The sequence below is a fragment of the Ogataea polymorpha genome, assembly GCF_001664045.1.
Source record: "Ogataea polymorpha strain NCYC 495 leu1.1 chromosome Unknown OGAPOscaffold_5, whole genome shotgun sequence".
In the NCBI taxonomy this organism is placed as follows: Eukaryota; Fungi; Ascomycota; class Pichiomycetes; order Pichiales; family Pichiaceae; genus Ogataea; species Ogataea polymorpha.
The window spans coordinates 827,976-847,387 of record NW_017264702.1 but is presented as its reverse complement, the minus strand read 5'-3'; the positions used below and the strand labels follow the sequence as shown (position 1 = coordinate 847,387).

The following is a 19,412-nucleotide window of genomic DNA, read 5'->3' as shown; positions in this document are numbered from 1 at the left end:
TTCTTTTTTCCTCCCACCAATGTCTTCACCGCAGACCTCGCCCGTGCACGATTCCCACCAGTCTACGGTGCCAGACTCGGCTTCGCAGACCCAGAGGCAGCCAGTGCCTTCGTCGCCTCTTTTTATCGCACCTTCCAGCGACGATTCCGCTCGGCCTTCCCAAACCCAAGGTTCCAGACAAAGGTACGGTTCCTCTCCGATCCCGTTCACCTCGTCCGAACTAGGCCATGATCTCAACTCCCAGCTTGCCCGCCGCAGCCACCACAGCAGGGGAGACGTCCACTCCTCTGACATCATGTCGTCTCCTATGAGAAGACGGTTCTTCGATAACTCCAATCCGCAAGGCACTCTGATGTCCGATTCGCAGCTTCCCTCTGAGTCTCAGCTTTCTTCCGTTCAACAGCTTTCTGACTCTGGCTCTATCAACCCAGACGAGCCCGTCAGAGTCATCTGGGGTACCAACGTTTCGATCCAGGAGTGCTCGGACAATTTCAGAACGTTTTTAATGTCGTTCAAAATGAAATATCGCAGAAAACTGGATGAGGCAGATAGCGATGACCCGGCAGACGACTCTTTGTACTACGTCAAGATCCTCAACGACATGAGGGAGTCTGGCACCACCAACCTGAACCTCGACACCAGAAACCTGCTGGCGTACTCCACCACCAAGAAGCTCTACTACCAGCTCATCAACTATCCGCAGGAAGTCATTCCGATCATGGACCAGACCATCAAGGACTGTATGGTGTCTCTTGTTCTTGACAATTCGTCCAACACGGACCCGCAGGACCAGCTGGTCGACGAGATAGAGTCGAACGTGTACAAAGTGCGTCCGTTCAACATCCAGAACCAGAAAGGTATGCGGGAGCTCAACCCTGTCGATATCGACAAGCTTGTGACCGTGAAGGGACTTGTGATCCGGTCTACACCCATCATTCCCGACATGAAAATTGCGTTTTTCAAGTGCAACGTCTGCGACCACACCGTGGTTGTGGAAAACGACCGCGGAGTGATCCAGGAGCCCACCAAGTGTCCGCGGCAGATCTGCTCGTCGCAGAACTCAATGCAATTGGTGCACAATCGGTCTTCTTTCGCGGATAAACAGGCCATCAAGCTCCAGGAGACTCCGGACAATGTTCCGGACGGACAGACGCCTCACTCGATTTCCCTGTGTGTTTACGACGAGCTTGTTGACGCCACAAGAGCGGGAGACCGTGTGGAGGTGTGCGGTATCTTCAAATCCGTGCCTGTGAAGGTGAACGCGAGACAGCGCGCGGTCAAGTCGCTTTTCAAAACTTATATTGACGTCGTGCACATCAAGAAGGTCGACAAGCACCGTTTGGGAGCCGACGTGTCGACACTGGAAAATGAGCTGAAAGAGCAGCAGGAGGTAGACGAGGTGCGCAAGCTGTCAGAGGACGAGATCGCCAGAATCAAGGAAATTGCAAAGAGAGACGATGTTTACGAGTTGCTGGCCAGGTCGCTGGCACCGTCAATCTTTGAGATGTCTGACGTTAAGAAGGGAATTCTGCTGCAGCTATTTGGCGGCACAAATAAAAAGTTCGCCAAAGGCGGCAGGTACAGAGGCGACATCAACATCCTGCTCTGTGGAGACCCGTCAACGTCGAAATCGCAGATTTTACAGTATGTACACAAGATTGCTCCACGAGGAATCTACACGTCTGGAAAGGGCTCATCTGCGGTTGGTCTGACGGCGTATGTGACCAGAGACATCGAGACCAAGCAACTTGTTCTGGAGAGCGGAGCGCTGGTTCTTTCAGACGGCGGAGTGTGCTGCATCGACGAGTTCGACAAGATGTCGGAGTCCACGCGGTCTGTGTTGCACGAGGTGATGGAGCAGCAGACTATTTCGATTGCCAAGGCCGGAATTATCACGACGCTCAACGCCAGAACCTCCATTCTGGCCTCGGCCAACCCGATCGAATCCAGATATAACCCGAACCTGCCCGTGACGAAAAACATCGATCTGCCACCACCGCTCCTATCACGTTTTGACCTCGTGTACCTAATTTTGGACAAGGTGGACGAGAAAATCGACACACAGCTAGCCCGGCACATCGCTGGCATGTTTCTGGAGGACAACATCCAGACTGCCACCAGCAACGAAATATTGCCGATCGAGCTGTTGAGCTCCTACATTCAGTACGCCAAGGAAAACGTGTCGCCTGTTTTAACTGAGGAGGCCAAGAACCAGCTGGTGAAATCTTACGTCGAGATGAGAAAGCTGGGCGAGGACGTGAGATCTGCTGAGAAGCGGATCACAGCCACCACAAGACAGCTGGAGTCGATGATTAGGCTGTCTGAGGCGCACGCCAAAATGCGGCTGTCGCCCGTCGTGGAGCTCGAGGACGTCGACGAGGCCGTCAGACTCACCAAGTCTGCGATCAAGGACTATGCTACCGATCCGCTTACGGGCCGCATTGACATGGACCTAGTCAACACGGGACAGACGTCGGCCGAGCGCAAGATGAAGGAGGACCTTTCCAAGCAGGTGTTCAATCTGCTGGACGCAAACGGCTCGCTCGCGTACGATGTGCTGTTGCACAGGATCAACGAGCAATCCTCGGCCAAAGTCGAGAATCTCGATCTGAGCGAGGTTCTACGCCGCCTGGAGGCGGAAAACAAGGTGACGGTGTTTGGCCAGGGCCACAAGAGAGAAATCAGAGTGAACAGAGGAGTGGTGTAGACAAATAAAGCTATTGATTAATATTCATTTATCCTGGTTGCGTTTTCTCGCCACCTCCACGATCTTGGCCCAGTCAACGCGATAGATCACAAACAGCTCCACCAGGCCAATCAGCAACAGCCCTGTGCCGTTGCCAATCCACAGACCGACCAGTTCCATGTCGCGTTGGAATGCCAGCACAAACGCGAGCGGAACTGCCACCACGTAGTAGCCAAGCAGGCTGAGCACTCCACCGATCGCCTGGAGTGCCAATGCCCTCAGCAGTCCATTGGCGACGCACGCGAGGCCGTCGAACAGCACAAACACGGACACCAGCGGACATAGACCCGTAATCATCTTGATAACCTGCGGGTCCTCAGTAAATAGACGTGCAATAAATTTTTGTCCAAACAGAATAAAACAGGAACTCAGCGAGGCACAAGCAACCGACGCACACAGCCCCACGCGAGTGGCTATTCTGGCCGCATCAATATTGCCTGCGCCGACGAAATTGGCCAGCCTGGTTGACGAAGCCACCGACAACGCAAAGGGAACCATGTACAGCAGCGAAACCAGGCTGGAAAGAGCCGATTGCGTGGCCAGCGCATCTGTCCCGAAGTACGAGGCCAGCAGCGTGAGAACCTCGTACGCCAGAGACTCGGCAAGAAGCGTGATTGTGCCCGGAACAGCCAGCAGGGACAGATCATACCAATGCGACAAGGCGTCCTTGGAAAACCCGTCCCAGCACTCCTCTCCGTCGATGAACATCACATAGAGCACGAGGAGAATGAACATGAGCCAGAAGTTGATAACGGCCGCGATCGGGGCGCCAATGTAGCCAAAGCCAAGGTAGTAAATCAGCAGCCAGTTGACCAGAATGTTGATGGGCGACGTGATGAATAGGATCAGAGTTCCGGCCTCGAAGATCTCCTGGGCCTGTAGAAACCGTTTCCCGTTCTCAAAAAGGATGTACGCAGGACCCCCCAAAATCAGAATTCGCAGAAACTGCTGCGAAAGCTTCACCACCTCTGCGTCATCAATAAACTTGCCGAGCACCGAGCCGCTGTACCACCAAAATAAAGCGGCCGGAATGTACAGAACCAGAGAAAACAGGCTGCATCTTTGCGTATGGACGCCGACCTTTGCGTACTGGCCGGCTCCGTACGCCTGCGGGCACAGCGTATCCAGCGACGTCGCTATTCCCTCGTAAATTGCAAGAACAATCGTGCTCGTCATGGAAGCCATGCTGACTGCTGCTAGCTCCTGTTTTCCCAGGTGCCCAACAAATATCACCGACACAAGTGAAAATATCTGCTCCAAAACAAACGTCAGGATCAGCGGAAACGAGTACTGTGCGAGTTTGCGCGACTCAGATGCCACGGTGGCGCGTTCGTGCGCAAAGTCCTCGTCAGACTCGTCTTTCAGCCCCATGTCGTCCGTATACGAGACATCGCTCTCGTGGTCTTTAAACAGTCGGTCAGCCTGTGACATGAGCTCGTCGGTGTCGTTGGCGGCCCCATAGTTCGGAAACGGAGATCCCGGGTCCGTCATGCTCCGTCTTTGGCGCTCTTCCTCCAGCCATTGGTGCACAGAGTCCAGTTCGTCATCAGTGTACTCCAGCGTAGAAGGCAAAGACCTTGAGCTCATGACAGACTCTGTATCGCCGATAACAGCCGAATGGTGCTCGGATACTAGCTGTGACCCTGTTCCCAGACTCAGAAACGATCGCTGGTCGACATCGTTGTTGTAGACAAAGAGAGGTGACTTTGTGCTGGGCGGAACAAACATCAGCGGGATCTTGCGTCGCTTCGAGTTGATGGCGGTGTTGTTCGAGTTCATGATCGACTTGGGCAGCGTGCCCAGCGTTCGCGAGAACAGACCTGTATTTCGGCGCTTTATGCTATCTCTGCGATCCATGGTAAAATATCACCTTTGTGCAATAAATTTGGAGTGCACGGAACTTTTTGGCAAACCGAGCTTTAGAGATTTGTGCCTTTGGAGATTGTAGCTTTTGAGCAGAACTGGGTGGTGGTGCTGGTATCACCAAATCAGCTGCCGCCAATGTCTGCTTGGCGAGAGTGCCGCGACACGGTGTTTGTTGTGCCTATCTACTACTGATTTAATAATCTGCCTTTGTTAAAAAGCCGAGGCTCCCTTGTAGGGTGCACAAATTAGCTGTTTTCCAAAACACCAGTATGTACGCTACAGAGCTCCCCACGCATGGCCATACACCCACATGCTTGCACCGTGGCCACACGAGGCTCGTGCCGTTCCCTGTTGTCCACCCGCATCCAAGCATGGCTGCTACGCGTTACGAGCCCCCACACAGAAAAGCGTGATTGGTGAAAAAATTATCTTTCAAACAATCATTATGTTCGCCAGACAAGCCCGCAACACGGCCAGATCCGGAATCAGATCCGTTGGTGTGAGACCAATCTCCCAGTACATCACCAAGGCACAAGGTAAGTGGACTTTTGCTCCCACAATTCTAACAACCAGGTTTCTTCAACCAGGCCATTTACTGGACAAAGGTCACCGTGGAGGTGAGCAAGCAAATCTACATCAGGGAAGGTCTGGCTCCTCCTTCGGTTGCAGAGATCCAACAGGTGTACCAGGGGCTGTACAAAAAGGCTTTGGAATTTGCTGCTCAGCCAAAGACGTCGGCCGACGGCTTGATCAAGGTCGCCAAGTCGCTGTCCAAGGAGGAGTATCTCAGATTCGGTGCCTACTTCATCCAGATTGTTGGTCTATTCTCACTTGGAGAGATCATTGGCAGAAGACAGATCGTCGGCTACCCATCTTTTGGTCCTAAAGAGCACCACCACTAGACATTAGATTAGCGCATGAGTCTATGTAACCTATATTCAACACTATAGTCAATTGCTTGAACTTTGCTCCAGCAGTTTCCGTTTCTTCGACGCCTCGATCATCTCCTTCCTCTGTTTCCGTTTTTTCCGCACCACGGCAGGAACCGTGCTGATTGGCTTGCGATCCACTGCTTTCTGCTTAATCTGTCTTTTTTCTCGCTTCGTGAGCTTCGACAGGTTGGTTTTCAGCCAGCCGGCCACCCCGTCTTCCCACCCGCTCTGCTTCATCACATTCACAATCGGCTTGATCGCCAGAGTGTCTTCCTTTGTGTAGAACGTTACTGCCTTTCCTGAACGGCCTCCACGACCAGTACGGCCGATTCTGTGCACGTACGCCTGTGCAGACGTTGGGACATCGTAGTTGATTACCAAATTGATTCCCTTGAAATCGATTCCTCGCGCAAGGACGTCTGTGCAGATCAGACACCACAGCTCGCCTTTGCGGAACCGGTCGATGATTGTTTCTCGTTGTAGCTGTGTTCTTTCGGCGTGGATCACGTCCACGTTCAGGCGGTCGTACAATAACTCGTGGAACAGCGCCTTAGCTCTGGTAATAGATTGCAGGAAGATGATCACCGGCGGCTTGAACTCTCCCTTGCGCAGCATCTCGCGCAAAGCCAGCAATTTTCCATGCTCGTTACCGCAGAAAACAAGTTTCTGCTCGATATTGGAGTTGGCGGCCTCTTTGTGGCCTATGATGATTCTGATCGGCGAGTTCATGATCGAGTTTGCCAGCTCCTCCACGCTGGATGTGATGGTGGCCGAGAAAATGGACCGCCGCAGTTTTGGGTTTGAGCATGCCGTCAGAATGCGGTCGGTCTGCTCCACGAACTTGCTCTCAAACAGCTTGTCAACCTCGTCAAAAACAACTTCCTCCACTTTGCTCAGGTCCATTACCTCATCACCGATCAGGTCGATCAGACGCAGCGGCGTCGAAACGAGTATGTCGAATTTCGAACTTGCCAGCACCCTGTTGCGGAATTTTCCGGCAATAGACTTGTTCAAAATGCCAATTTGCAGGCTGCTACCTTTGCACAATTTTGTCAGCTCATTGAAAATTTGAGCAGCCAGCTCCTTCGTCGGAGAGATCACAAGACCACGGATCCCATAATTCTTACGGCCCTTGCCTAATCGTTGCACCATTGGAATCAAGAATGCAAGCGTTTTACCAGATCCCGTTGGAGCACAGCAAATCAGGTCCCTGTCGGCCAGACAAGCGGGAATCGCCTCACACTGAATAGGAGTGGGCTCAGTAAATCCATTGGAGACAAGGTTGTCCAGAAGCTGTTTGTTGAGCTTGAAACGGGTGACCAGGTCCTCGAATGAGCCAATGGGCAGATGGAGATCGTCGCCCGAAACCTTGGCTTTGTACGATTTCCTCAGCTCTAGAGCCTCCTCAGTGGTAAGTACCTTTTGTATGGTCTCTGCAGCGGGCTCAAAAGTAGGCTGTTCCTTTTCAGGCTCGGGTTTCACCGAGTTCTTCTTTTTATGATCTTTTTGGTGGAAAAAATCGACTTCCTTCTCGATCTCACTATCCAAATTCTCTTTTTCCGCTGAATTTTTCACCGCAGGCTTGGCCAACGAAAAATCAGCACTCGCACCCTTCGTCTTCTTCAGCGACGCTCCTCTCGACAGAATGCGAAAGATATCCATTGTGAAAGCTTTAATTTATTTATTTGAAATAAATTTTTATATGTGGCAGGTGAGTGGCTAGTGCGATTAAGGCCGTGGCCGCCACACGACCCAGAAATTTTCAACTCACTTTCGACAAAAATTTTCAAGAGTGCTCTTGAAACTAGACAAGTGGTGGTGGAAAGCTCAGAATTCTGAGCCTTTGAGGGACATAAAAAGGTGTACATAAACTGGGAGAACTCAAGAATTTCAACATCACAAGAGAGAACAGCTAGAACATACACATCACACTAGAATTACGAAAGCGATGCACAGTATATCAGGATCGTTACTGCGTCTGGGAGCCAGAAACCAGCGCCAGGTGTGTATTAACGGTACACAAGTGACAGCCAAGAGAAGCGTGGTATTTGCCAAGGGCCCAAGAGTCAGAGGAGCCATCCGGGACCCAGAAGACATATTAACGGTGAAGGGAGTTAAATACGGACTAACCGAAGAAAACGTGAAGCCATTGAAGACATTTTTGCAGTCTAAACTGCAAGGCAAGTACGAGCTGCCTGACAAATTGCTTCTACAGATAATTACACACAAATCTTTTGCGCACGGTACGCAGCCGTATAACGCAAGACTGTCCTATTTTGGAAGAGAGCTGATCCAGCTGAGCGCTGCCAAGTACGCCATAACACGAAGCACAAACAATGAATATGCCATAAATAACCTGAACTTCGACTCCCTTGGATCTTACACGCAGAGCCTGATGAAAACGGACCGGCTGCTCAAGGAGTATGCGGTTGTCAACAACTTAGATGCCGTTTTTTTTAGACGTCTGGCTCTGCCGTCCGGAAAAGAAGACGATAATTACAAACCAAAAGCAATCTGGTCAACCTTGACTGCGTCATTGGTTGGTGCCATTGCCTCCCAGCACGGCAAAAAAGCGGCTGAGGAATTCATTGAGAAAGAGCTGTTTGGCGACGTTTTTAAACAGATTCTTCCTGCGACCAAGCCGGCCTCTGAATCGGCTTAGTCTGTATATAGAACGTGATATATGTACATTTCGGCATCCACTCACACCCTTGCACCATAAATCTTCTAGCTCCCCGGGTGAGTAAAAAAATTGTTTAACGCGTTAGTGTTAAAAAAGGTTGTTTTTTTTACGATCAAGCTAGTCTTTTCAGGGTCCCGAACCGATAAAGGCCCATACTGCGTTTTCCGATTGCAAATCAGCAGCACAGTTTGCCAATAAAGACACTGCTCGGACAAAACAACGCCTTTCGCAACGAAAACCAAGCTCAAATAGCTCGCGCGTTTGTTTATTTGGTAGCCCCATAAATCACGATTACTACTCGCTTTTCTTTCCATGACAGACGTGAATCGCATTTTGCACTATCACAAGGTGCTTAAGAATTTTCTGGACACCTCCTCAGATGCCTTAACGCCGGTGACCTCGTCCAGAGTCATAAAGGCTAGAGAAAAATTGGGCAAGCTCACGAGCTCACAATTCTTTGATCTGAGCACAGACGTTTACGACGAACTACAGCGGCGGACCTCCGCGGAGTCGCTGCGGCCGGCATTTCTGCCGGCGCAGTCCAATTTCCATCCTAAGCGGAACCAAGCCAGACAGAAGCTGGCGTCTCTTCCCGCGGGTCGATTCAAAGATTTAGTCAACGATGTTCTTTTTGAAATTGAAAGACATCAGTCCCAGTACATCAAAGAAGAAGACCAGATCACCAGCCGTGCTGTCGATGACCTACCGAAGGATTCAAGAGAGATCAACGATCCGTTCCAGACCAAGGCGGCAAGCGAAATGCCCAAAAGCCACAACAAAAAGCAGGATTTAGTGCTCAACACAGTGGACCTCAAAACGCCGATAAATGATAGGTTTCAGTCGTCGCCCGATACGCCCACGCAGCGAGAAATCAAGAGCACCAAAGTTGTGCCTCAAAAGTCCGAACTATCCTGGTCCAGCGACGAAGACGATATTCCTGAATACAAGCGGTCGGAAAATAGACGCTCGAACGGGTCTTCGACAGAAAAAAGCCCGGCTAAAAGTCCAGCCAAGAGCATTCCGCCACCTTCGCCAGCACGTTCACAGCAGTACACAGAGTCTTTCAAAAGCCCCGAGGCAGTGCGGTCCAATGCCAGCTACGCTCCTTCACAGAGGCTTTCGGACGGCAGAGATAAGGATAAGGACATCAAGCTATTGATGGAAGAGAGCAGCAAGATGGACAACAAGATCTCCAGTCTTGAGTCCGAATTATCCGAACTCAAGAAGCAGAAGTCCGAGCTCGAGTTTGAACACAGTCAGCTCGCTTCCTCCCACGAGCAACTCAAGAACGAGCTCAAGAAATATAATAGAATGTCTAAGGACATGAGGAAATTGCTGGAAGAGAAGGAGCAGCTGAATAAAACCGTGAAGGAGAAACACATGAACATGGTTGCCTTGCAGGAGCAGCTGAGCGGGATTTCTGACAGCAAGAACCGCCATTTGGAGACAGAGAATGCACTCAAAGACTTACAGGCCAAGCACGATACGCTCTTGGACGAGCACGGATCCGTTAGACAGCAGCTGGAGTCTGTGCAGCAGGAGAACCAGAGAATGGCTTTTGAGCTACAGGAGCTGCAAAGCCTCAAACAGGAAAAACAGACTAGCGACAAGTTGGACCGGATGGTGCAGCAACACAAGACTGTCTTGAACACCACGGAAACCAGCAAGCTCACAAATATCAACAATGACTTGCTAAAATGGCAAACTAGATATGAGGAGGCAAGATCCGAAAAAATGGCCAAGTCGCTCTCCAAGTCTGTAGCACTGTCTGCTGAGGATTTGCAGCCATTTATCGACCCCCAGGGCCTTGTCAGTATGACGCAGGCGGTGAACTTCTACTCGTCTGTGGACTCCATGCTCTTGTACGTGACCGAAGATGAGATCAGCACAGACCTCTTATTCGAACGAACGGCCGTTTTGGTGAGCCGTGCCAACGAAATTGCCAATGCAGGTAAGGGTGGGTCCGAAGACCTGGTCGACAAGAGCCGGCTGGTGCAGTCTGCGATTTCGAATGCTCTCACCAGCGCGAGGTACTATGCCATGTACAGGAGGTTTATTCCGAAGCTGGTGATCAACACTGCTGTGAACGATGTGTGCTTTGCGGTGTCGGACTTTCTGAAAGTGGCCAAGTTGAAGAGCTCTGACACTGCATCGCAGCCGGTCCAGGAAAAGTATCAGAAGCCAGTTCCTGAGCGGTTGGCTCTTGCCAATGATGTCGAACTCCAGACTCGGACTGGTTCCTCATTGGAGACTCCCATGTCTCCTGCGCGGTCTGTTTTAAGCGACGACACAGAATCGTCTGTGCGGCCGCTCCGAATTACACAGAAGTTGAGCCAGGAAGCGGCTAGTGGTTCTGAAGCTCCAAAGAAGATTTCCAAGCCTCCTGCGTTTTTGAACTCGTCGCCAGTTGGCACTCCGATTGGACAGATCCTGGTTACGCCTACAAAAACAGCCAAGGACGGATTCTTCGACCACTCGCGCAAGTCTTCGGAGGAGGCACGGGATAATTCTCAAAGGACCTTTAGTCCGACAAATAACTCCGACAAGCCAGACAAAGAGACTAGAGAAGCAAGCAAACGTTCACAGCAAAAAGAGCTGCCTATGCTGCCAAAAGAGAACCCGAGCCCCTCAAATGTCCAGCAGGAGCAGAAACCAGCTGCTGACAGCAACCGTGCCCTCTCCAAGAATGCTAACGGTAGTGTGTCGTCGCTAGCCTCAAAGTTCTCGACCAGCCAGGACCCGGAGTCACCACTGAAGTCCCATGCATCCAAGTCGTCGCCGAAAGGCAACATTCTTGCCAGGATGAAAATGCTGCAAGAGAACAGCGACAACGACAACTCTCCAACAAGAAGCAGGTCCGTGTCGCCAGCCAGATACGTCTCTGACACGGCGTCGTCCGCCTTCGACAAGTTTGGAGCGCGCAGGAGAACGAGCGTGGACAGATCGACATCGTCCGCCAACGGCACGGCCAGCAACTACACAGACAAGCCGCAGGAGGCAGCAATGCAGCCATTAAACTCGTTGGAGTTGCCAAAGCCAGAAAAGCCCGTGTCTGCGGCGCGTGGCAGTGTCTACGACAATCCGATGGCGCAGGAAGAGCCAGTCAGCAGAGACGGTGCGTCTTCTGGGCAGACGATTCCGAGCGCCGGGAGCGCCCTCCAGCCGCTAGGCGGACAGCACGACACGACGGCCGAGAACTTTGAAGTGGAGAAATTCAACACGCTGGACCCGGACAACACGCTCAAGGAGCTGCTGCTGTACTTGGAGCATCAGACCGTGGAGGTCATTGCGGCGATCCAGAAGCTCTTAGAGTCGATTAAGAACCCAAAGGCCACCAAGTTGCTACTCAAGAATGGTGCCGGCCAGATCATCGAGGTGGTCAAGCAGATGGCACAGGGAACGAACACGCTGATGGCACAGACGAGGTACGCGGAGCAGATGGGCCATGCACAGTACGTGGTGGAGGTTCTGGAGGACTGTGTGCGGCGGATGGAGGCGCTGTATTCCAGTGGAGACGAGCGCACAGACGGAGAGTATGCGGACAAAGCGTTCAAGCAGAGGTCTGCAGGCATTGCGTTTGACGTCGCCCGCAGCACGAAGGAGCTCGTCAAGACTGTCGAAGAGGCAAGTCTACGTGACGAAATTGCTGTGATCGACTCGAGACTAAACGGCGGGGCGTAGACAGAGAATGAACGTAGATAAAATAATATTGTGGTTTATTCCTGGTGGTGTCTGTGCGTAGCTAGACCATTTTGTGTGGATCCTGCCATTGGACTGAATCCAGACGACATGGATGTCCTAATGTGCGGCTGCTCCCAATCGGCAGCCACCTGCTGACAGTTGCTGCGCCACCGCTGAGATCTGGGCCCGTGGCTGATGTGATCCACCCGGATGGACGTAGCCTGTGCGAACGTTCACGGCTGTCGGAGCCGCGTGAACAGACAACGAGGCAACTGAGCTGATGAATGTGTGAGACCGGCTCTTGCTTCGTGGACCCCCCTCACCCCGCCGCATCGGTCAGATCTGGTATGCTCTGGTGATCTGTGATCTGTCAGGGTGCGGCGGCCTCGCAGCTGCGATAGGATTTTTGCAGTGGGTGCAAGGGCGTGCAAGGATGGTCAATTTGAGGCCACGCTAAATACTCGAAAGGAGCCGCAGCCGGGTGATAGGGCCTGCGTAGGGCCTGCGTAGAGGTATTTGGTAGCGGGGCCGGGACTTGGAGAGCAGGCCCAGATTGCGGCTGTGTGCAAAGCCTATAAAGCACAATATATATCTTGAGTGTGCAGCGTTAGCAGAGGCGGTCTTCGGCAACATTTTGGTCGAACTGGTGATCAGACCAGACAGCCGGCCGCGAGACGTGTACAACACAAAAACTTCTAGTCGTGCAGATCTGGGGAAACTTGGGGATTGAGAAGAATAATTTATTTGCTAACTTGTTTTGGTGTCAAAAAGAATCTGTGTGACTGCTGTGTTTAAGCGAGTGAGCATTTCTTTGCTAGTTTACATTTGGAATATATAGTGTGCGCAAGTTCGGAGGCTGGATTACACGGAGATTGCATTTTTTTTTCTCGCAACGTCGTGAGTATACCCAACAGATAATCTTGTGGCCGCAAACAGGGGACTGTGTTAATAAGCTGCTGAGCATCTACAGATTCTGCACAGATACAGAAACAGAAAATCCGGGCGAAGCGCAGAGTATAAGGAGCGAAAAGATTTGGAAGCTGGTAAGATAAGATGAACGGGGCGACCTTGAAACCGGAAGCCGGCAGTCGGGAGCTTCCCTCGATAAAGGATCTTTTCCCCACATTAGAGGGCAGCTCGATTGCTCCCAGAAGTCAGAGCATGACCGAAGGGGTATATATGGCTCCGCCAGTCGGATACGTGCCGCCGGACTTCAGTCTGGAAAGAGAGCTGGGCAAGCTCACGAAAATCAGCATGGAAATCCAGCAGATCCTGGAGAGCTCGAAAAGTATCGCGCACGTGCCGCGCGAACTGCTCGAGAGCGGAGCCCAGCAGGCAGATCTCCTTCACTCTATTTACCATTCGTGGATGAGAACCCGTGACGAGGAGGCTGCACGGGCACCGCCTCGGCAACACGCACATTCCCGGAACTCGTCGATGCAGTACACATTCCAGCCGACAGTTCCCGTGGGCTCGGGCGGCGCCCCGATGCCACTTCTTCTCAACCCGTCAAGATACCAGAATATGGAAGAACAGGCCGCACGGACGCTTTCGTCGATGATCGAGGTGTCTCCTTCGCAAGCACACCAACGTACTTCTTCGTATCCAACGGACGACCGACTCACCACGCCGCCGGTTTCGCCTAGTTCTTTTTCTGTTCGCAAACTCAAAATGAAAAAATCTCCAACAGGGACAAATAACATCTCTGCACAGTTGGCGCTCGAGGCCAACGTCGACAACGGGAATCTTGCTGAAATGGTGACCAACGAATGTCTACATTGTCAGTCCAAAGAAACACCCGAATGGAGACGCGGGCCCGAGGGAGAGCGCACGCTGTGTAACGCGTGCGGACTCTTCTACGCCAAGCTGTGCAAGAAATATGGCGAGGAAAAAGCCAAGGATATTATGAAGGAGCGCAAAATCAAGGGAAGTGAGACTGACCGACGGGTCAGTGTGGGATTTTGAAAACCGTTAATCGTAATGATTAACTCGACTGTAATAATGAGACACTGATTTTTTTCGAATTCAAATACTTGTAGCCAGGTTGTTGACCACGTTGTTGAAAAATGTGAGGCCGCGCACAAAAGTTTCGTAGTCATTGTCCTCAATAGGCTCCACGAGTCCAGGCAGTTGCTGGCCCGCATAGCCCGTGTAGCGTCCGCTTACGTAGATAATATGTCTGAACCATGGTCTGTCCTTCAAGCCATCGGGATTCAGGAATTTGCGCTCGAAGTAGTTCAGCTTACGGTTCGTCTTGACGATTTTCAATTGCAATGCAAGTTTCTCCCACCAAGACAGACTGTCCCAGTTGTCGTACTTTGTTTGCAATTGCACTGCTTCCTCATCAAAGGAGATGGCAGCTTTTTTTAAAGAAATAATGTTTTGCTCGGTGTCCGAGAGCAGGTCGACCAGCTTGCCGCCCTTCGAACAATGTCCTATGGTTCGACTCAGCCAATTCTTAGGAACCTCAACTTTCTCGTAAAGCCGCTGGATTTCGGAAGCATAGTCAGAGGCCTTCATTTGGTACACTTTGGTCTCACTGAGCTTCAAAACCGACAGACCCACGTATTTTGCCATGAGATTATGGAAAACAAAGCCAGGATCCGCTAAACTCTCTATCCAGTGGTAAGAATCATAGACAGAATGGTAGTGATAAACAGGACCGGTGCGGTTGCTCGTGAAACCCATGTCCACCGATGGTATGCCCAGATGGTCCAAGAACACTGTGTAGTAGGAGCCCGATCCAAGGGACTTGAAGGTGTCGTTTGTGTTCTCCTTGAAATGATCGTACAGTGTCTTGTCTGTGCCAGGATACTCCAGAAGATCTGCAGTTGATCTCAGCACTTCGTACAACATTGGCGAGGCTCCGAGTTCCAGAATGTTACCAACAGCCGAAACGTCCATGTTGAAGTAAGCAAGAGTCTTTTTAGAAAGATCGTGCGCGTTGTATTCGCCAAATTCGGTGGATCCAAGCAATCCGTACTCCTCGCCGTCCCAGGATGCCAGCATGATGGTTCTTTGTGGCTTCCAGCCGGTTTTTTGCAGATTGCCTAAAGCTCTGGCAATTTCAAGCAGCACAGCAGAGCCCGTGTGAGGATCTCCGGCAGCAGGAGTCCAGGAGTCGCGGTGGTTGCCGATGATGATCACTTCGTCTTTTTTGTGTCCTTCAATCTTGCCATAGACATTGTAAAGATTAGTGATGTTGAAGTCCTGCTCGTTTGTCAGGTGCAGCTTGTAGTTTGGATTTGGTCCAATAGATGCGTAATCGTAGCCAGGTACAAGTCCTGCAGGCCAGGACTCGACCTTAGGACCATGTCCTGAGAGTTTCTGCAAGATAGGAATAACTTCTCTATAGGAAACAGGAATCGCCGGAATTCTTGGGGTCGTCAAATGAGGACTCGACCTAGTCTTGTTTTCTCCTGGTTTGATGGCATAGCCTGGCGTGGTGGGATCGCCGGGAAACACAGAAAGAAACTGAGAAGAGCCGCGCTGGATCGCGCTCGGGTTTCTTGCAATTCCTTCAGGATAGGCCTTGTAGCCGTTCGCCTCAGTCACCTCTCCATCATCTTTAGGGTCTGTAAACAGCAGGGCGGCCTTGAAACCAAAATCCTGCGCAAACTTGACCTTCAGGCCTCTGAAAATCTTGCCGTATCTAATCACCGCTATCTTGTCTGTTGCGTTCACTCCTAGTTCGGCCAATGTATCGAAATCCTCTTTAGTACCGTAATTGCAGTAGATGTACTCCCCCACAACATCGCCAGAGGCCGCATAGCCCAAAAAGGCAGGCACACTTTTCAGGGAGGTTGGGTCTTCTTCCAAAATGTCTTCCTGAAGAGCAGCCTTGAACACAACGGAACCGTTGCTGGCACTCAAAAGATCCAGCGATTGAGACACAGGATAGCTAATATAGGTAGTGTAGAGGTCAGTTTCTACCTCCAGACCAAATTCGAGGAATTTGTCTCTTGTCCAATTGGCTAGCTTGATGTTTGCCTCCGTGCCTGGGAATTGTGTCTCATTAGAGTACTCTTTTAGCCATGTACCAGCATAATTCTCTTCCAGTGAGCCAAGATAGCCCATAAAAGTCTTGTGAACGGGATCTGGTTGAGCAGAGCGGTGAACTTGGTCCAGGGTAAACCGACAGAACAGCCCTAAGATAAGTATCTGTAGGACAATCACAATAGGGTTGCGGAGCCATTGATAATCTCTAACTGGCTTTCGAAGAATATCTGGAGTCTGTTGTCCTGCTTCAACGTCCAGAAATGGCTCCTTTTTCTTCAATTCTTTCTTGTCCGTCATGTTGTACAAGGATGAGATAATAAAAATTGATGCAGCTAGCCAAAAAAGTGTTGCTACCGACGCGACGAACACATATCATCCGACGTCAATTAAAAAAAAAAAACAAAACACAATTCTGTATTTTTCTAACAGACAATTCTGTTCCACTGGGTTTGGCATTTCTATAAACTTAGCCTTTACAGGCAGGCCAGCTCTGAATAATCTGCATTACTTGAACACATCTATCTAGTTTTCCAATAGCATGAGTTCAATCTCTTCGCTCCCGGCAACGAAGATCGGGTTCAATCCCATAAAGCTGATATTACGACTTTATGCTGAATTTTTGGCCGCTAAGAAGCAGAACAACATGCTGGTCGAGCTTAATCACGACATCAAACCCACACTGAAACATTTCAGAAACCTCTCCAGAACCGCCGTCATTAATCTCAGCATCCTCGGCTCTGTGTTCCTGTTTGTGCTCTATGTGCTTCCAATTTCCTTCTTGCTCAAGCTTATGTTGGGCCTTGGACTTGGCCTCCTAATAACCGTCCCACTACTGTCGCAGTTCTTCCTGTTTGGCCTTCCGATCCTCGCTTGGGTGTTTTTGTTCTTCTCTGCAGGAAAAATCCCAACCAGCTGGAAACCACCCATCAGTGTGAAAATCCTGCCCTCTATGGAAACAATTCTATACGGCGATGACCTTTCGGACGTGCTGGCATCGTACACATCTAAGCCTCTGGACTTTATCGCTTGGTTTCCGTACGGAATAGTGCATTTTGCAGGCCCCTTTATTGTGGCCGCCCTGGTCTGGCTTTTTGGCCCGCCAACCGCCCTGCGCTCGTTCGGATGGTCGTTTGGATACATGAACCTTGTGGGCGTGGCGATCCAGCAGATATTCCCTGCCGCTCCTCCGTGGTACAAGAACCTGTACGGACTGCAGCCGGCCAATTACGCCATGAAGGGCAGTCCTGGAGGTCTGGGCCGTATGGACGGCTATTTTGGGGTGGATCTGTACACCACGAATTTCAGCAACGCTCCGGTCATTTTTGGAGCGTTTCCGTCTTTGCACTCCGGCATTTCCACGATGAATGCATTGTGGCTTTCATACCTGTTCCCCAAGTACTCTCCGTACTTTGCTTGCTACGTGTGCTGGCTCTGGTGGTCCACGATGTACCTGACGCACCACTACTTTTTTGATCTCACTGCGGGCTCTGTTCTGGCAGTGACGTTCTTTTTCGTTGCCAAATACCAGTGGCTGCCGTTGAAGAAAGCCGACTGTTTCTGCCGCTTTAATTACTACCGACTCGAGTACGAGGACACGCTGCGGGACGACCCACTCAACTATGAGTTGCGCCTCAGCATGGACGACGCAGTGGAGATGGATGACGCCACGTCCAGCGGGGAGTCGACCCCCGTGGACGACGACGCGACGGTAGAGTCGAGTCTTTTTACAGCCTAATGCATAATGATAATAGATACTCAACTATTTAAATCGATCAGGAGGTTCTGGCTTGCATCCGGGTGCTCGTTCTGGGTCTGCTCCTGTCTCATTTCGCGCGGAACATCGTCATTCTCGTCATTCTCGTTATGCTCGTGAGTTTCGTTAAAATCGTCATGGTAGCTCGAATGCGTGTAATTCTGCGACGCCAGACTAATCCCCCCCGATGACCGCGACTTGCGGTGGCCCGGCGACCCCGGCAGATACCGCGCTACGTTGCTGGACAGCGTCGAAATCCGCGACCTGGCAAATGGGTCCTGGTCCTCCTCGAGCCGCAGCGCGTCCGAGCGTCCCACGTCGAACTGGTCCTCATCGTAGAACAGCGTGCCCGAATTATGCCGCATCTTCTTACTGGGCTGGAACTTCTCGCGCTCAGCAGCCAATTTCGCCTCGTCGGTGGCCAGCTCCACCACGTGACGTGCCATCTCCTTGATCTGCTTCTCGTGATTCAAGTCAAGCCCATCGTAGCTGAGCGTCACCTGGTAATGCTCCAATTGCACCACAGGATCGAGATCTACGCGAATATCGTCAACAATGTCGAAAAGCTTGACACCGTCATCCTCCTGATAGCAGTACAGCAAAAGATGTTGCAGCAGCTGTAGGCACTTGGAAATGATGACAAACTCATACCCGCGCGTTAAAAGCGTCTTCTTGAGAGAGTTGAAGATGCCCTGCGTCCCCCGGGTCAGTCCGGAGTACTCCTGGATCCGATGGACTATAAAATCAATGGCTTTTTTGGAGATGCTCTGGCCAGACTCGGCTGTCTGGGAGCCCGCAATGTGGTCGGAAACATACTCGGGATTGGCGTAGTTGAGGATCCACGAGCAAAGCTGATTTTTCTGCTTGGATGTGGGGCCCCAGGGATCCGTGTTGGTGGCCTCCCGGATCAGTATTTCCAGGTTGGAGTAGCCGGAAAAAGCTGCGGTTAGAATATAGGAGGAATTGCCAAACATACCATTCTGGAGCTTTCTTGTCTTCTGTCGGATGTCGTATAAAGAGTACGAGGACATGCGGCGACCAAAGTATAAGAGGCAAAGTATTGCTCTTCGGCATGAGAAGACACACCTAAAGCCCGAATGCAGGCGGACACGCCGATCGACGCGTCGAATACTACAAACATATCAAGGACCATCGTTTAATCACTCATTACTTACAGCTCACCAGAGTCGGTGATCTCGATCCTGGCACGGGTGGCGCCGGATCCAGAGCCGAGCTTCTCAATGGCCTTGACAACATCGTAGCCCTCGACAACCTCGCCAAAGACAACGTGCTTGCCGTCCAACCACGAACATGGAACAGTCGTGATGAAGAACTGGGAGCCGTTGGTGTTTGGACCAGCATTGGCCATCGAAAGCAGACCCGGCTTCGAGTGCTTGTGGTTGAAGTTCTCGTCCGGGAACTTGGAGCCGTAGATGCTCTTGCCACCGGTACCGTTGAAGTTGGTGAAGTCTCCACCCTGCAACATGAAGTCTGGAATGACTCTGTGGAAGATGGAGCCCTTGTAGCCAAAGCCCTTCTCTCCAGTGCACAAGGCTCTGAAGTTTTCGGCAGTCTTTGGAACGTCATCGTACAAGGAGAACACGATTTTTCCTAGTGGTTTGCCTAGGCTGTTAGAATGTTCAATGGCGCCAAAACTCCCGCTTGGGAGCTCAATTGCTCTGGTACATACCGTCAGCGGCAACGTCGAAGAAAGTCTTGACCATTTTAGTTAATAGATAGATGAAGAAAGCA

General features: G+C 51.3%; 11 protein-coding genes across 11 annotated transcripts; 6 read left to right on the top strand and 5 right to left on the bottom strand.

Annotated features, from left to right (window-relative positions):
• Positions 1 to 19: 19 nt before the first annotated feature.
• Positions 20 to 3,705, top strand: OGAPODRAFT_94938 (uncharacterized protein; the record flags this gene model as incomplete). Its single annotated transcript, XM_018357656.1, has 1 exon — positions 20 to 3,705. One exon carries the CDS (start codon positions 20 to 22, stop codon positions 2,705 to 2,707), a length of 2,688 nt encoding a protein of 895 aa, XP_018210063.1. The 3' UTR covers positions 2,708 to 3,705.
• OGAPODRAFT_101581 (uncharacterized protein) lies at positions 1,348 to 4,578 on the bottom strand. The gene has a single exon (XM_018353059.1). The coding sequence runs from the start codon at positions 4,523 to 4,525 to the stop codon at positions 2,732 to 2,734; it is 1,794 nt and encodes a 597-aa protein (XP_018210062.1). The 5' UTR covers positions 4,526 to 4,578; the 3' UTR covers positions 1,348 to 2,731.
• Positions 4,579 to 5,057: 479 nt separating this feature from the next.
• OGAPODRAFT_9364 (uncharacterized protein) lies at positions 5,058 to 5,514 on the top strand (the record flags this gene model as incomplete). Its single annotated transcript, XM_018357381.1, has 2 exons — positions 5,058 to 5,148; positions 5,186 to 5,514. The coding sequence occupies 2 exons, from the start codon at positions 5,058 to 5,060 to the stop codon at positions 5,512 to 5,514; spliced, it is 420 nt and encodes a 139-aa protein (XP_018210061.1).
• Positions 5,515 to 5,562: 48 nt separating this feature from the next.
• OGAPODRAFT_50404 (uncharacterized protein) lies at positions 5,563 to 7,206 on the bottom strand (the record flags this gene model as incomplete). Its single annotated transcript, XM_018355661.1, has 1 exon — positions 5,563 to 7,206. One exon carries the CDS (start codon positions 7,204 to 7,206, stop codon positions 5,563 to 5,565), a length of 1,644 nt encoding a protein of 547 aa, XP_018210060.1.
• A 158-nt stretch (positions 7,207 to 7,364) lies between these two features.
• OGAPODRAFT_16916 (uncharacterized protein) lies at positions 7,365 to 8,240 on the top strand. The gene has a single exon (XM_018354754.1). The coding sequence runs from the start codon at positions 7,493 to 7,495 to the stop codon at positions 8,204 to 8,206; it is 714 nt and encodes a 237-aa protein (XP_018210059.1). The 5' UTR covers positions 7,365 to 7,492; the 3' UTR covers positions 8,207 to 8,240.
• A 204-nt stretch (positions 8,241 to 8,444) lies between these two features.
• On the top strand, positions 8,445 to 12,376 carry OGAPODRAFT_16915 (uncharacterized protein). Its single transcript, XM_018354753.1, has one exon. It carries the CDS (start codon positions 8,540 to 8,542, stop codon positions 11,906 to 11,908), a length of 3,369 nt encoding a protein of 1,122 aa, XP_018210058.1. The 5' UTR covers positions 8,445 to 8,539; the 3' UTR covers positions 11,909 to 12,376.
• A 312-nt stretch (positions 12,377 to 12,688) lies between these two features.
• OGAPODRAFT_94933 (uncharacterized protein) lies at positions 12,689 to 16,181 on the top strand. The gene has a single exon (XM_018357655.1). The coding sequence runs from the start codon at positions 12,962 to 12,964 to the stop codon at positions 13,871 to 13,873; it is 912 nt and encodes a 303-aa protein (XP_018210057.1). The 5' UTR covers positions 12,689 to 12,961; the 3' UTR covers positions 13,874 to 16,181.
• OGAPODRAFT_89361 (uncharacterized protein) lies at positions 12,689 to 16,181 on the bottom strand. Its single transcript, XM_018356933.1, has one exon. The coding sequence runs from the start codon at positions 15,983 to 15,985 to the stop codon at positions 13,934 to 13,936; it is 2,052 nt and encodes a 683-aa protein (XP_018210056.1). The 5' UTR covers positions 15,986 to 16,181; the 3' UTR covers positions 12,689 to 13,933.
• Positions 16,182 to 16,724: 543 nt separating this feature from the next.
• On the top strand, positions 16,725 to 17,423 carry OGAPODRAFT_41957 (uncharacterized protein; the record flags this gene model as incomplete). Its single annotated transcript, XM_018355429.1, has 1 exon — positions 16,725 to 17,423. A coding segment is annotated over one exon (699 nt), but the record flags the coding sequence as incomplete, so codon positions are not given.
• A 221-nt stretch (positions 17,424 to 17,644) lies between these two features.
• On the bottom strand, positions 17,645 to 19,406 carry OGAPODRAFT_16914 (uncharacterized protein). The gene is made up of 3 exons (XM_018354752.1): positions 19,351 to 19,406; positions 18,637 to 19,283; positions 17,645 to 18,600 (listed from the first exon to the last, which is right to left on the bottom strand). Exons 2-3 carry the CDS (start codon positions 18,689 to 18,691, stop codon positions 17,663 to 17,665), a joined length of 993 nt encoding a protein of 330 aa, XP_018210053.1. The 5' UTR covers positions 18,692 to 19,283; positions 19,351 to 19,406; the 3' UTR covers positions 17,645 to 17,662.
• On the bottom strand, positions 18,832 to 19,384 carry OGAPODRAFT_24870 (uncharacterized protein; the record flags this gene model as incomplete). Its single annotated transcript, XM_018355286.1, has 2 exons — positions 18,832 to 19,283; positions 19,351 to 19,384. The coding sequence occupies 2 exons, from the start codon at positions 19,382 to 19,384 to the stop codon at positions 18,832 to 18,834; spliced, it is 486 nt and encodes a 161-aa protein (XP_018210054.1).
• Positions 19,407 to 19,412: the final 6 nt, after the last annotated feature.